Here is a 16,956-nt window from a genome sequence, read left to right on the forward strand (position 1 = left end):
CAATTACATAGACATGATCATGTATTGCAAAAAAGGAAAACATACCTAATAACATCTGATGCAATCAAATACCTTGTTGATCAGATGAAAAACAGCCCAATAAACTATAAAAACAGCCCAATAAACAGAGATAACTAGAATATATATATATATATATATATATATATATATATATATATATATATGAGTGTGTACGTACTGTACATCAAATAATATCATCAAAACATATATGCATATATAAGTATAATCATAAAAAGAATAAGACCATAAATGATATAATGAAACAATATAAAGAAGAAATGTCCAGCTTATGCTTATATCATATAGAGGACTTAAACCATAAATAGGGATCTCAGAAAATATGAACCTATATAGATGTGTACGACAGTGTTCAAAAAATAAAAATAATCATGAAAAAATGAAAAATAAAGGAAAAAGGAAAGGAAAAATATATATGTGGACAGTGCGCTGCTTTTGTGAGGGAATCAATCAGTCCCCTAATAAGATGATGCAAAAACAAAATGCGCTGGAAATAAAAAAAAATATAATAAATAACAAATAATAATGAGGCGCAAGATAAACAGTGACGTTAAAACAAATGACGTGTTAAAAACACATAGCATTTTTGGATAAAAGTCTGGTCACTATGTGTCTAAACAACGTAAACTAAACATGATAACACCCACTATGCGCTTGAAATAAACAGGGAAAAAGGAAAGAACTGGCATCATTCCTACAATATAATGGCTACATTCACTGTTCGTCTACCCACGTAAAATGAACATGATGTGACCCACTTTGCACCTGAAAGACGTGGAAAAACAGAAAACATGAAAAGAATATAAAATACGTATATGTGGTGAACAAAATAGTGCCACTGAGAAAAAAGTGCAATAAGATCTTACTCTCTGACTTAAAATACGACATCAACATTTGGCACCAAAAAAGAGTGCATACAAATGAGAAGGCACTCATAAACAAACTATGGAACAGAAGCAGCCCGGCGGAGAAAGTACAACTAAGCAGCTAAGTGGAACACCCATCGTATAGACAGGCAGAAATAGGAGTGAAAAGTCATGGTGAATTAAAAAGTGAAAAGAGGAGCAAAGATGAAACCAAACTTACCGTGTGAGGTACAACGCTGTGATTCGCTGACATGCGCTGTTGAATAATAGAAAGGAGAACTAGCACACAGTGGAAGAATAAGTAACGGAAGTTAAAATGACGTCACTTCCGCAACCTCGATACAAAAAGAAAAACCGAATGATTGCAAAAAAGGAAGAAAAAAGAAGAATATAAAACCACATTGCATATGGGCGACCATAACCAGCTAATGTGAAAATAAATGCTGACACAAAGCCCAATATGAAATAAAACACGGACATAGCACTCAGTTTTCCTTTTTTGCAATACATGATCATGTCTATGTAATTGTTTGTTTTGCTTCTTTATCTCTATTTACATTGATTTATTTGTTTATTATATATCCATATTTAAATTGTTTGTATTTTTTTATATTTTCATATTTTACATACTTCTTATATTCTTCTTGTACATGTATATTTTACTCAAATATGTATATGTTTTTAGGTATATCATATGTTTATGTATTTTATTTATTTTTTTAGACCCCTGACGCAGGCTCTTGTGGCCGAAACACGTCACGTGTCGGGTCATTTGTGCAGATTTGAATAAAGACCTTGTTCAGGAAGACACTCATTGTGACAGGTATTTTTGGATCCACTGTTTGCTCGCTTGTCTATATTAATAGGATAGAATAAAAAGGGGGTGAAATAGAATAAAGGAGTCAATAGTTTATCAGGAAGATATTAAGAGCAGGACACAGGTAACCTCAGTTACCAATCAAACCAAGTCTGAAAATGCCCAGCATAACTCACAGCTCACAAGGTAAACTTAAGTTCCATTTTTTTTATTTTACCATATAGCTCTATTCAAATTGCCCCTCCTCCAGAGCTATGAGTCAACAGATGCTATGTAACCAAATTGATTGAATTAAGTCTCTGGCAGTGTAGATTCAAAAGAAAACAAAACAGCGAAGATGACTCACAGGAACAGAAATAAGAATAAAAATAAAAAAAGCCCAAAAATAAAAATGATCAAATTATCAAAATGTAAAAATAATCACAGAATATGTATTTAAAAATATACATTAGATAGACGACACTTTGGTTGTAAAAATTACAAAAATAAACTTTATTAGCCAAAAGATAGCAAGGAGAAAGGGACTCGACACAGCTGTGTTTCGGCCATACAGGCCTGTGTCAGGAGTCTATACAAATAAAAATACATACATTATATGAAATTGATAAACAACATAAAGTAATATAAAGAGACAATACAAACATCTAAAACATTGTTCTATTATAAGGTATGTTACAGACATAGGTCATTATCAAATAAACACAAAACCAAAATCAGTAAACACATATTGACTTAATAAACCTCTTGCATATCACAAAGGAAATACTTCTAGAAGAGTGCATGATATAGGAATAATAGATGAAAATCCAGACAAAAAATGTTTAAATCATATTCTATTACCTATACACAGAATCAAACATATAAACGGTGAGTGACCGTACTCACTCGCAAATGCGCAGTAGAGACTTCCCTCTCTGCCCCACCCCCGCTTCAATACGGGGGCAGGACAGAGAGGGAAGTCTCTACTGGCATGCTGCAGACGTCGGAACCGCTCCCCCTCCCCCCCTCCCCCAGAGTCGCCGCCGCCCCTCCATCTGGCCCGAGCACTGTGAACTTACATCAGCATGCAGCAGCAGGCACATCAGCAAAGCTGCCGTCGGGCTTCCTTCTCTGCCTTTGTCCCGCCCTCGCCAACGTTATGTCACACGAGGGCGGGACACAGGCAGAGAAGGAAGCCCGCCCCGACGGCAGCTTTGCTGATGTGCCTGCTGCTGCGTGCTGATGTAAGTTTACAGTGCTGCTCGGGCCGGGTGGAGGGGCAGCGGCGGCGACTCTGGGGGGGGGGGCTCGGAAACCCTCCCCCCAATTCCAAACGTAGCCCGTTTTCACGGGCTCAACGGCTAGTAGTATATATTTATCTCTAAAATGATCAAACACTATGGGCAATCTGTAATGCACAAATAAATCAATTAAAAACTAATAAATATGCAGTCAATGTACAGTAGCAAAACTGAATAACCAATCAAGTGTTAAACGATTTTTTATATGATTCAACACACAATTCTTAACAAGAGAGTGAAAGATCCTTATTCAGATGGTGATGTCTGTCATAGTTTGTATTATCATTTGGGAGTATCTTGATGTGCTTGTTTTGTTATTAACAAGAGTGTTTGAACAACACTGTGATTTCAGCTTTTAAGAGCTGGAAAAAGTTAAGGTTATCACAGAGGCTGGTACAGCATTGAATCTCCTTGGCTTTGTCATGTTTCCACCAGTTTCTGAATCCTATTTAGACTTTGAAGAATTGGTACATAGATGCCGTCTTGGATGAGGCTTTACCTCACCAGGTAGAGTGTAGTCAACTTTATCAGTCAAGCAAGAAAAGCTAAAAAGATGCTCAATTGTTATCACCAGTAGGAAAGGTTATGATGACAGAAACATTAAAATATCTATTAAGCTGGTACAAGAAAACAGCAAGGCAGCAATTTCCCTAAAGGTAACAGCTCAGGGGCAAGTAGTCATACTATGAAACTGGAGGAAGAGCAAATACTCATAGTTCTTTATTGAAAGGGTAGTGCTTACCTGGAATCACCTAGAATCGGGAGTGGGAGTAACTAAAACATTGAATCAGACTTAAGATATAGACAGAAGGTGGAGGTAAGGGAGAGAGAGAGGATCAGAGAAGGGTATGCCATGACAGTATGTAGCAGCAGCTAAACACTGGGCCAAGAAGGTGGTGCTATCTGATGGTTTTTCAGCTGATATTTTACAGAAAGAAGGGACAGACCTATATGGTTTTCAAAGCTTTGGATAACGCCCACTCTGGCTCAGTGAAAGAGATCATAGCCAGCAGGGAATGTACGCCGAAAAAAAAAAGGCAGACAATTGTAGGATAATGCACCTTTGCACTGCAAAATATACAGAAGGTGTATGTGAGTTATACATTTGGAATGGTCTGGACATGGCTATTTTACAGGCACATTGACGAGTAAAGGGGAGATTTGCAGGTACCTCTCTGGGGTTTGATTGCTTCAAAGAATGGCCCCAATATTTACTGCTCGTCACAAAAGGAAAATACGAGACTTAACGAGATAAGTTTGTTCATCTACATGTCCCTGCCACGGTCCTGTAGCATGGTGAAGACTTTCATACTGATCTGTAATGTTACAGGTCCCTTCTTCCTCTTTCATACAGTTACATTGGGCCTGGATTTGAACTTACTACTTCTATGGCTTCACCTCCCACACCCAGCAGAGCGGAAGCCTCGCTCTTACTCTTCGCCACGTTGCTGGGGCTGCTGCTTTCAGTGACCATCTGTGTGATCTGCAAAAAGTAAGTGTTCATCTATATGTAGTATTCATTTAGTACTCTTATACGAATGCAGTATATCATTTTCCTATATTATGTCTGTGGTGCATATAATATTGTATGGTGTACAATATATTCTCTCTCCCTTTTTCTGCCAGGAAACGAAGGAAAAAGAAGATTCTAGTAGATAGGGTGAAGTTAGTGGATGTGGTAAGTGCATGCATTGTTCTCTCTCAAACTTTTTCATCCTTAATTTTTTAAGAATTGTACAAAGATGGAATTGCTGGACAGGCCAGTTTTCTTTTGAATTAATTTCCTTTCAGATTTTATTTAATTCCAGTTTCACAACTTGCCAGTACATAGAGAATGGCACAGGGATAAAATTTGTCCCTGTCCCTGTCCCCACCCCCACCCCATCATCGTGGGTTCTGTCTCTGTCCCCACCCTGTCCTCTTGGGTTCTGTGTCCCCACCCCATCCCCGCAGGCCCCATGTCCATCCCCGTCCCATCCCCGAGGGTCCCATCTCTGTCCCCGCCCCATCCCTGCAGTTTCTGTCACTGTCCCCGCCCCGTCCCGTCTCTGTGGGCTCTGTTCTCATCTGCAGAAGCCTCAAACACTTATCATTTTATATTTAAATCTTTTTATTAAAGAAAAAAAGGAACAATATGCTGTGCAACTGTTGCGTATAAATTACAAATAGAAAACAATAATAACAATGAGCAACTATAATAAACCCTCCAACCACCACCACCACCACCACCCTCTACCCTTCTAACTCCAACAATAGCTGACTTCTACTACCCCAAGGAATCCTAATCCACCCTGTTAAAATGTCCAGGGGTACAAAATACAACCTGTTCTGTATGCCCTAGAGGGGAGAAATATGCCCTATGAAGCACTGTTATGATTTTTTTAAATCTGTGGATGAATAAGAAGTCATCAACAATCTCAGAATTCAGTCTAGCTCTCCTGTCTTCCACAGTCCCTCCTGTCTTCTGAGAAGATGTGCTGGTAGCAGGATGATGTACAGGATCCCCCATGCAAATTTTGCTAGCTGTGGCCAGCATGTTTGCTTGCTTTTCCCAAAAATAAAAATATTGTTGTCTGCATCAATCAAACATAAATAATAGTCCAATTCATTAACTGGCTTTAAATTAGGAAAATGACACAGGGACAAAATTTGTCCCCATCCTCACGGGCTCTGTCCCCTCCCCATCCCCGCGGATACTGCGGGTGCCCGTCCCCATGTCATTCTCTATCAGTACAGTTACTGTAAATATGAAAAGCCCAACCATCCCATCCCACTCTTGCAGAAAATTTCACAAGCCTTTCTCATATCCCTAATTCCTTCTGCTTCTGAAACTTCAACATATTTAAGAACTTTCCAGAGTGTCCTTAGTCAAGAAGCAGAAGTATTGCATATAACTGAAAATTTTCCCTCTTCTTTTGTCCTTTTTTTGACTGTGTCTCTTTATGTGTTCTTTTTTTTTTAGTCACTGGTGAGACAGACACAGCTCCGATCTCTTAGTAAATCTGACACCAAACTGCATGAACTTAAGCGTGTCCAAGCTAGAGAGCGACGTGAGTCAACCCTCTCTGTTTTCTTAGAATGGTGATTAGTGGATGTGTTTTCAGGGCTTGCTGGGCTTCAGGGTAAGGGGGCCACAGTCAGAGCCCCTAATCTGTAAGGGCATATTGGCGGTACCAGCTGTATGATAAGGCAAGCAAGGGCTGTCAACCATGGTACTGTGTAGTAAGAGGTGCCTCCATCTACAATGAGCTGTCCTAAGTATAACTGGATGCCAGAGCACATAAGTGAGGGGGGTGGAAGAGGAGTATGCACAAGCTGGGAAAAGGAAATCCACTTCCTACCAATCTGAGGGTGGGCAGAGTAAGGCCATATGTAACCTCACCTTCTGCTAAAATCCTCCCCAAGAACCAGAAGTGGGAACCAGCCAGGAAGGGCCACCACTGACCATTCTCACCACAGAACTGGCCGTGGGATATTTGTGTAGTGAGAGGGGTTTATGTTAAGAGGTGCAAAAATCTAAGGGGCCGGTGCATGGGGGTGATTGATGATGTCAGATAATAAAATAGTGTGACAAGGCAATGACCAGAGTTACAGGGATGCCAGGATACACAGGACTGAACTATCAGAAAGAAAGAGGTGATAATCTCTGATGTACAGATTGTTTGTGAGACTGCACTTCTGAAAGGATGTGGACAGGCTAGACACAGTCCAAAATGGTGTGGGGTGTGTACCAAAAGTTATGATCTATGGATCTAAATACATATTATCCAGAGGAGAGGAGGAGAAAAATTATGATGAAGACGTTCAGATACTTTCAAAGGTATAAATCAAGCATACGAAGCAAACCTTGTTCAAAGGAAAGAATTCTCTAGAGCAGGAAGTCATAGCAAAACAAAAAGTGACTTGGAGAAATACTGCAACCCTGAAATCGGCTAAGCTTTTGAAGTCTGAATCTACTAATTTCATTTGATATTTCCCTTTCCTTGGAATAGGGGTGCCAAGGGGGGGGGGGGGGGCAAGATTCCCTGGGCCCGGCCTCCAAAGGGAGCCCGGCTCCAGAAGGTTCTGCTCCCTCGGTCTGTCTATTTCCTGCTCCTATGTGTCGGGACCCAGGTTATGGTGATTGCACAAAGGAGCAGGAGAGTGACAAACTGAGTGAGGAGCAGATGCAGAAATGTAAGAAGGCCGGGGGGTGGTGATAGCTGGAGTTGAGAGGGCTGCGGCAGCCCTGCCCCAGGCCCAGCTCTGTCTCTCTATGGCCCTGCCTTGCAAATATTAATATTTTTCTCTCATCTATTTTGCTTACTAATCTATGCACATCAGCAGAATAGGAAAAACGCTTTGCTCTGACATAACTAAATATATTCTGGGAACCCTCAATGGCAGGGTCTCATCCTTCAGACTCCTTCACTGCCAAAGACTCTAGTAACTATAATGTCCCTTTTTCTACTGTGCAGATCAGAGACCAGCTAGCATGGATTTCCTGTGCCTGTCAGACTTTGGCAGAGAATATCCACTACAGGGCTCAGGCTCCAACATTCTGCAGCACAGACAGTTGCCCCAAACCCCACTCTGTAACCCTTCGAATACTGCATTAAGTGGTGAGCACACATACTCCAACCTACGCTTCACTATCCAGCCCAAGGCTGACCCATCTGTGTTCTATGAGAGTGTGACAGTGACAGAGGCATCACCACTGCCGGGCACACAGGAGCGATGCAACCCTGCAATGGCAGCTGTCAGGCAGGAGCAGGAAGTAATCTCGGAGTACGCTGGTGTGACGAAGAGCAAGAGAGCCCAAAAGGAAAGGGAACTTGAAGGAGCAGCTTCTGAGAACTCCCCTAGCCAATCAAGGACTCTGCGGTACAGGGAAGCTGGGATTGGTAATGCCACAGCAGAAAAGGTAAATGAAATCCAACTTCTATTATACAAAAGTTTGAGGTGAGTAACAATAAGATTGAATAAAAACACAAAATCCAATATTTCAAAGAAAATCAGTTGTGTCTTACTAACAGTATTCACTGACTAATTGTTTATTTTTTTCTTAAATAACTCCTATTTGCCAATCTCATAAACTGCTAAGTGGATCACAATAGAAATATACCAAGTAAAAAAAATAAAATCTAATATTATATAAAAAAAATCACTCATCTTACTAAACAACAAACTTAAACTGAGTGTCATAAATATTTAATACTACTCCTGCTTGCTCATCTCATAAAACACTCATATCTTTAATTTTATTTGAACAAATTATTTCTTTCTCTTAACTGTTGTGCAAGCCCATGCCATTCTAATGAGGTTGAGCTCCCAGCTATGGATGTCACATTCTGGAATCTACTGCCTGAAAGTGAAGCTACTTACCTGTAGCATGTATTCTCCGAGGACAGCAGGCCTTATTGTCTCACAAGTAGTAACATGGCCCATGTTGCCCTAGTCTGGCACTTATAACAAGATTTAAACAGCTTTGTGGAGCGTGAGCCACACTCCAATGTGCATTGGGCTGGCTGGCTGGATTCACATCAGGCTCTGCAACTTAGATTAAATCTACATTTTCTGCTTATTTACAACCCAAGCTTTTACTGACTTCTGCTCAGTCTGTGTTGAGGCACCAGTCCTCAATTTTACTCAGAACTTCTTCCATTTATTTTTGGCTGGAGAAAGGAAATTTTATCTCCCCTAAATAACTCTCCTCATGCTCTGTGATTGGAGCTGGGTCCTTATTTACATCTATCCTTCCTCTGAGACAATAAAGAAAAAGCCTACAGCAACCTGCATCAATTGGACCATCCAAGGATATCAGAACCAGAAACTCTAAAGTTCATACCTGCAATCTGCAATTATAGAAGTAGCCTATATGGTTAAAATAAATTGTTAAAACCATATAGGCTACTTCTATAATTCTGAATCTTTTAGATTCCTTAAAACTAAAGGAAACCTATGCACTGTCTCCAAGAATTTCACATAGAAGTGCCAAGTGTAGCCATTTCTTTCTCTATTTGATGGAAGACTTTGATCTCACAGGCCTGGTCTAAATTTATGACTTTAAAAAGGTCTGTTCTTTCAGCTATTAAAGCCTTAACCCTGCATTTCCAACTAGGAAGATTGCTGATCTATAGGGTGTACTCCAAAGAGTGGATTGCAGCGCCACCCAGTGACATTTTGCCTAACTAGCTTCTGACACAAAAAATGTGTCATGCAAGCATCCCAGTGTTGTGTAGGAAAGGAAACCATAATCCCCACCAACCAAAGAGAAGGCAAAAGTGCAAGAGGTCAAACACCTACATAACAGTACTTAAAAGATCACCTCATTGCCACACCAGAACTACCCCCAGACCACCCTTGGGAACTATAGGACTGGTGAATGCCAGATCAGCTGCAAATAAATCCTCGGTGATCCATGATGCCATAAATGAACAGCATCTTGACATCCTAGGAATATGTGAAACCTGTCTAGATGAAAGTGGGGGTTTACCACTGGCTGAACTGTGCCCAACAGGTTTCAACATCCAGCATCAACCAAGACCAGGAAGACGGGGTGGAGGGGTAGCAGTCTTGATTCAGGACACAATCAAACTGTGCAGAATATCCATCCCCCAGCTACATGGATCAGAATCTCTAATCCAACTTGAAGAGGAGAAACCAATCTGGCTGCTCATGGTATACAGAGCACCTCGTAACAACACATTATCTGTGCAAGAACTCCTAGACCTGATTACTAAAGTGACCCTGAATTACCCTAAGCTGGTGATCATGGGAGACTTCAATCTACATATCAAAACCCCAGATACCACCACAGCTGCCTTTCTGGACATGATGACAGAACTAGGATTTACACAGGTGATCAATTTTCCAACCCACAAAAAGGGTCACATACTAGACCTGGTATTCTGCAAAGGTGTGCATATCCCAGAATTCTGGGATAACAGTATTGAAATAACACCCCTATCATGGTCAAACCATTTTCTAATTAAATTCTCCCTAAGTGACCACCTGAAACAAATGGCACCTCCCAGAGTTTGGAAGGAGATCAGAGACAAAAAAAAAAGCTGACAGCTGAGAATTTCCTAGAGGCTTTGGACTATCCACATGTAGATGAAAAGACAACAGTGTCAGAACAAGTTGACATCTGGAATACACACTTAGCCAAGACCTTAGAGAAAACAACACCACTAAAAAAGGTCTTATGCCTCACTCACAAACGCTCTCCTTGGTTTTCTCCAGAACTTCGGATCCTTAAACACGAAGGACGAAAACTGGAAAAGAAATGGTGCAAATCTCAACTGAATGAAGACAGGCTAAACTGCAGGAAGCACATGGCAAAGGACCGCCAAGCTTTAACAGCAACCAAAAAACAGTATTTTTCTCAATGCATTGCACAGGCTGCCAATTCAACCAAGCAGCTGTTCAGTATATTAAACAGCCTACTTCAACCCCCCACAACAGAACCAGTCTGCCCAGTCTAAACTGAACTGCATTGATTTTGCTGCATACTTTGCCAACAAAATTAAAAGTCTCCACCAGGATGTACAGACAATCCCACTCCCAGTCAACCAGGGGTGCACAAACTCGCCCCCTCCTAACAGAGACAGATGGAACACTTTTAACCTAATGACAGAGGAGAACCTTGACAAAATCCTAAGAGACGTTCGACCAACTACCTGCTCCCTCGATCCCTGCCCATCAAAGATAGTGCAGCAGGCAAGTATGGGCCTTATAGAAGGCGCCACAAAAATTGTGAACACCTCTCTTTCTAATGGGCAACTACCAACAGCATTAAAAAGGGCATTGGTTCGCCCTCTGATGAAGAAAAACAACCTTGATCAGGACAAACCTGAAAGCTACAGGCCAGTATCCAACATCCTGTTTCTAGGGAAACTCTTAAACCAAACAGTCTGTGTTCAACTTAATGAATGGCTAGAAACTGGCTAGATCCATGTCAGTCTGGATTCAGACCCGGTTATGGAACAGAAACAGTCCTCATATCCCTTTTAGATGATCTTTACAGAAACCGAGACAAGGGATTCACCTCAATGTTAGTACTGCTAGATTTCTTAGCAGCTTTTGACACTGTGGCTCATGATATCTTGCTAGCACGACTGACAGAAACAGGTATCAATGAAACAATACTTGCCTGGTTCAGATCCTATCAGACAGGCAACAATCCATAATGTTTGGCAGCAACTCTTCACCACCATGGACACTGATCTGTGGAGTACCACAAGGATCAATACTCTCATCTATTCTGCTCAATATCTACCTCAATCCACTAGCTGAGCTGATTCGGTCAATGGACACTCAGTTCTACATCTACACGGATGATGTGCAGCTACTCATACCCATTGAACATGACTTACCTACAGCCTTGAATAAACTGATTACCTGTCTAACATCAATTCAAGAATGGGCTAAACACAACAAACTTTGCCTGAACCCAAGTAAAACCAAACTCTGGGTCCCTAACACAAGTGGATACATACCTGACATCAAAATCCCTTTTGGGAAGTATGAACTCCTCCTCAAATCACAAGTCAAGAACCTTGGAATACAGTTAGATTCAACACTTACTCTGATTCCCCAAATCCAATCAACCTTCAAGAGCTGCTTCTACTATTTGCAACAGCTACACTGCCTCTTTCCTTACAGCGAGAAGATAAATCTTACCTCAGCTGTGCGTGCCATGGTAGCTTCAAGACTGGATTACTGCAATGCACTATAACAATGGTCTGACTACAAAGTGCCTGCATCAGCTCCAGTTGATTCAGAATGCAGCAACAAGACTCATAGAAAGTTGCAAGCGACGTGACCACATCACAGCATTTTTGCAAAAGCTTAATTGGCTACCAGTACAATACAGGGCTAAATTTAAATCTCTGTCTGATCTTCAAGGCCCTGAAAGGAAATGGCCCTGAGTATCTGAAGAATAGGATGATCCTCCACACTAAGGTCCTCCCAAGGACTTTCACTAACCACACCCTCTCCAAAAGACATTACACGATGTGATAGCCGCAAGTGAGCCTTCTCCAGAGTAGACCCCACACCTTGGAATGCCTTGCCTAAAAGGCTCCGCTTAACACAAGAATATCTCTACTTCAGGAAGCAGGTGAAAGCTTGGCTCTTCAACCAGGCCTTTAATGGAAGAAGTAACTAACTTGTTAGTCTCGCTCACATACACAAGGAGTGACTCGGGCTGCACATACTGCAGTGGGACATGTTTATCCACTCCTACCCTAGCTGAGATAATATTTAACCATCTCTCTGACCTCATGTGCAACTTTATTCAAATCAGTCACCTTACTTTCTAACTCTTCCTACTTCCTTACCCATCTGTATGTTACAACTTTGCCTTACCCTTCACTACCAATTATGTTTCAATCACTTTTTTCAAAACTTAAGAAGAAAAGTTAACATCATCATGTATGAACATCTGATATTTTCCCCCCATGTGGCTAAACTAACACATAGTACTTCTATACTACCAATTATAATGTTCTATTACGTATTGTGTTGTCATTGCAAGTAGTATACCATGCCATACTTTGTATTGTTAGTTGAATATTTTTACTGCTATAATTGCCTATTGCTCATGTTTGTACACCACCTTGAGTGAATTCCTTCAAAAAGGTGGTAAATAAATCCTAATAAATAAAATGTGTGAACGCCTTCCCACCTGTCGCAAGAGTGTGGTTCCCGCAATACAATACTATAGCATAATAAAAGTAAAAAATAGGAGACTCCAAGGGGAGGCGGGAGGGTTTGTGAGAATATAAGGCCTGTTGTCGTCTGAAAATAAGTATCTTCGCTTTCTTTGAGGAGAAGGAAGCCATAATTCTCACAAGTGGGGAATCCCTAGCTACCAGGCTCACCGAACACAATAACCGTAGGTCAATTGAGCCTTACAACAGTGAGGACAGAACAGAGATCAACCTGAAACTAAGTACAAACTAAATGAGAGTGCAGCCTGGAGCAGAACAAAATGGACCTAGGAGGGTGGAGTTGGATTCTAGACCCCAAACAGATTCTGCAGTACTGTCTGTCCAAACCACCTGTCGCATTGGGTATCCTGCTTAAGGCAGTAGTGAGATGTGAATATGTGGACCGAAGACCATGTTGCAGCAGTGGCGTTCCGAGGGGCGCTGACACCCGGGGCGGATTGCCGATGCGCCCCGCCCCCCGGGGCGGATTGCCGATGCGCCCCGCCCCCCGGGTGCAGCATGACCCCCCCCCCCCCCAGCGAAGGGACACCCCTCACCCCGGTGAAAGAACCCCCCCCCGGGTGCACGCTGCTGGGGGGGTGCCGGTTACTTCCTGTTCCGGGGCAGAGGGAGCATGGAAACCAATGACGCTGACCGGCGCACGGCACCCCCCCAGCGGTGTGCACCCGGGGCGGACCGCCCCAACCCCCCCCTTGGTACGCCACTGTGTTGCAGCCTTGAAAATTTCTTAAATGGAAGCTGACCGCAAGTGAGCTACTGACGCTGCCATGGCTCTAACATTGTGAGCCTTGACATGACCCACCAGGGTCAGCCCAGCCTTGGGCATAAGTGAAAGAAATGCAGTCTGCCAGCCAGTTAGAGATTGTACGCTTTCCGATGGCAAAAAGTTGGGCAGACTGTATGTAGGGCCTTGTCTGCTCCAAATAATAGGCTAATGCTCGCTTGCAGTCCAAGGTGTGCAAGGCACTCTCGCCAGGATGGGCATGAGGTTGGGGAAAGAATGTTGGCATGACAACTAGGTCAGATGGAACTCCAACACAATCTTAAGAAGGAATTTAGAGGGCGTGCAGAGGACTACTCTGTTGTAATGAAACTTAGTGTAAGGTGTATCCACCACTAAGGCCTGAAGCTCACTGACTGCAAGCTGAAGTAACAGCCACCAAGAAAATTACCTTCCAGGTCAAGTACTTCAGACAACAGGGATCCAGTGGCTCAAATGGAGCTTTCATCAGCTGGGTAAGAATGACGTTGAGATCCCATGACACAGGTGGAAGTTTGACAGGAGGTTTTGTCAAAAGCAAACCTCTCATGAAATGAAAAACTAGAGGCTGTCCAGAAATAAGCTTACCCTCTACTTGTTGATGATAAGCACTAATTGCATTGAGGTGAACTCTTACAGACCTGGTCTTGAGACCAGACTCAGAAAGATGTACAAGGTATTTAAGCAGGGCCTGTGTAGGGCAGGAAATGAGAGGATCTAGAGCCTTGCCCTCACACCAGATGATAAACCTCCTCCATTTAAAAGAGTAACACCTCTTGGTGGAATCCTTCCTGTAAGCCAGCAAGACCCAGGAGACACCCTCAGGAAGAGACATGGAAGCAAATGCTAGACTCTCAACATCCAGGCCATGAGGGACAGAGACTGGAGGTTGGGACGTAGACGAGATCCCTCGTTCTGCATGATGTGGGTCAGAAAACACTCCAATATCCATGGTTCTTCGGAGGATAACTCCACAAGAAAAGGGAACCAGATCTGTGGAGGCCAGTAAGAAGCAATCAGAACCATGGTCCCGCAGTCATGCTTGAGTTTCAACAAAGTCCTTCCCCACCAGGATGCTTACAGAAGTCCTGTCCCTCAATGAAGGAGGAAGGCATCTGATGTTAGTCTGCCGTGGGCCTGGAACAGAACTGAGGGACATTGTGATTTGTCTGAGTGGCAAAGAGATCCACCAAGGGGGTGCCCCATGCTCAGAAGATCTCCCGAGTGACGCCCATGTTAAGAGACCACTAGTGCAGTTGCATGACCCTGCTCAGCCTGTTGGCCAGGCTGTTGTTTTTGCCTCCCAGATAAATGGTGAGGAGGAACATACTATGCTGGCGCACCCGATTCCACATCCAAATGGTGGTGTTATACAGAGGGCATGAAGCAGTGCCCCCCTGCTTGTTTGTGTAATACATCGCAACCTGATTGTTTTAATGAGTACAATTTGGTGAGACAACCAATCTCTGAAAGCCTTTAGAGTGTTCCAAATAGCCCAAAGCTCCAGGAGATTGATCTGTTTCCTGGGCGGACCAAGCACCTTGAGTGTGGAGCCATCTACATGAGCTCCCCACCCCATGAGAAACATCTATTGTCAGCACTTTTTGCGGGTGAGAAATTTGGAATGGTAGTCCCAGAGTCAAATTGGATTAAATTGTCCACCAAAACAGGGAGTGAACTAGCTCTGGAGTCACTCGGATGATATCTTCCAAACTCCCCGTGGCTTCATACCACTGAGATGCCAGGGTTCATTGGGCAGTTCTCATGTGAAGATGTGTCATGGACATCACATAGACAGTGGAGGCCATGGGGCCCAGCAACCTCAAAATCTGCCAAGCCATGACCTGTTGAGAGGATCGATCCCAAGAAGCCAGCATGACTTGAGTTACACATAGCCCCTTTTGGAGTAAATTCCAGAGTGGGGGCTACTCCTGAGAAGGCTTACTGGCGGGTATCACATCGTACAATTTCTTTCGACGAGAGTACAGATAGTGATGATCCTTGAGAGAACCTTAGAAGTCTCAAATGTGTATAAAGGGCTAGCTTATTCTTTAACTACTCTGGCCCATTTTGTCTGAGGACCTTGAAAATCAAACATAGTGTTTTAAATTTATCCCTGTAAGTTACTGGTAGCCAGTGTAGCTTTCGCAGGAAGTGTGTGATGTGGTCACGCCACTTGCAGCCTTCTATGAGTCGTGCTGCAGAATTCTGAATTAGCTGGAGCTAGTACAAACTGTCTTTGGTTTGACCAGTGTACAGGGTATTACAGTAGTCTAGTCATGATGTTATTGTTGGATTATTTGTAGTAAATAATTAGCAGATTTTATACACACAGCTTCAGCTTTAGAAATGTTAATTTCTTTTCTTCATCTCTCTCATACACCCCAGAATAATTCACTGCTGAGTCACTTTAAAGTTGAACTAACAAAACATCTGTTTACTCACAGTTTGTAGTTAGATTATATTCAGACAGGCTTATATATACATAATACTATACATTTGGATTATCAGCTCTTTCCATGTGCTTAGATGGTAATGGATGCTCACACCACCATAGATCCTCTCAGCTTAGGAGAGATCATGAGCTCCATGTGCTGTGTCTAACCCCCAAAGGAAGTTGCATGGGTGTGACCTCTCTAAGTAATTCACATCAGAGGTCACAGAGTAATCACAGAGAAAAAATTGGTGACAGGCAATGCATGTAAAATACAATACATTATTCCAACAAACCCCTTCTCATGCATAACTGTCATGCAATTATTTATTCATACAAAGTCCAAGCTTTATTCGCAGATTCTCAAAACGTTCTCTGGGTAACGGTTTGGTCATGATGTCAGCTGTCATCTCACTGGTGTGACAATAGTGTAGACTGATGACCCCTTCTTTCGCCAGTGCTCGCACGTTGTGATATTTCGTTGCGATGTGCTTGGTGCGTGACTGAACCTTGTCATTCTGTGACAGTCGGATGCAGCTCCGATTATCTTCCATTATCTGGATTGGTCTCTGTTCAGCTATTCCAAAATCCAGCAAAAGTTTTTCAATCCACATCAGTTCTCTGCATGCTTCTGATACAGCCACATATTCAGCTTCTGTAGAAGACAGACTCACAATACTTTGTTTATGACTGGCCCATGAAATTTGTACATTTCCATACATAAACACATATCCACTTGTGGATTTATAATCAGAATGATCCCCTGCCCAATCTGAATCACAGTAACATATTAGTTTTGGATTACTATTGGCTGAAATCTTTAATTTACAATCAATGGTACCTTTTAAATACCTTACCATCCTTTTAACTGCAGTCCAATCTGATTTGGTAGGTGAGCTGACCCTTCTGCTCAAAATTCCTACTGCATTTGCTATATCAGCCCTGTATGTGGTAGTAAGATATAAAAGCTTACCTATGGCTGATCTATATTGGATGTTATCTGGTAAAGGTTCTCTTACTGTTTCATCCTTCAGAAAATCAGTG

General features: G+C 42.4%; 1 protein-coding gene across 1 annotated transcript in view; it reads left to right on the forward strand.

Moving 5' to 3' along the window:
* Positions 1-16,956, forward strand: part of LIME1 (Lck interacting transmembrane adaptor 1) — a 58,305-nt gene that overhangs the window by 25,187 nt on the left and 16,162 nt on the right. The window contains exons 2-5 of the mRNA XM_030212143.1: positions 4,357-4,494; positions 4,629-4,680; positions 5,965-6,052; positions 7,460-7,905. Coding sequence (XP_030068003.1) covers positions 4,391-4,494; positions 4,629-4,680; positions 5,965-6,052; positions 7,460-7,905 — 690 coding nt within the window. The 5' untranslated portion in view covers positions 4,357-4,390. The remainder of the gene's footprint in view (positions 1-4,356; positions 4,495-4,628; positions 4,681-5,964; positions 6,053-7,459; positions 7,906-16,956) is intronic.

This window comes from Microcaecilia unicolor, chromosome 8, assembly GCF_901765095.1.
Source record: "Microcaecilia unicolor chromosome 8, aMicUni1.1, whole genome shotgun sequence".
In the NCBI taxonomy this organism is placed as follows: Eukaryota; Metazoa; Chordata; class Amphibia; order Gymnophiona; family Siphonopidae; genus Microcaecilia; species Microcaecilia unicolor.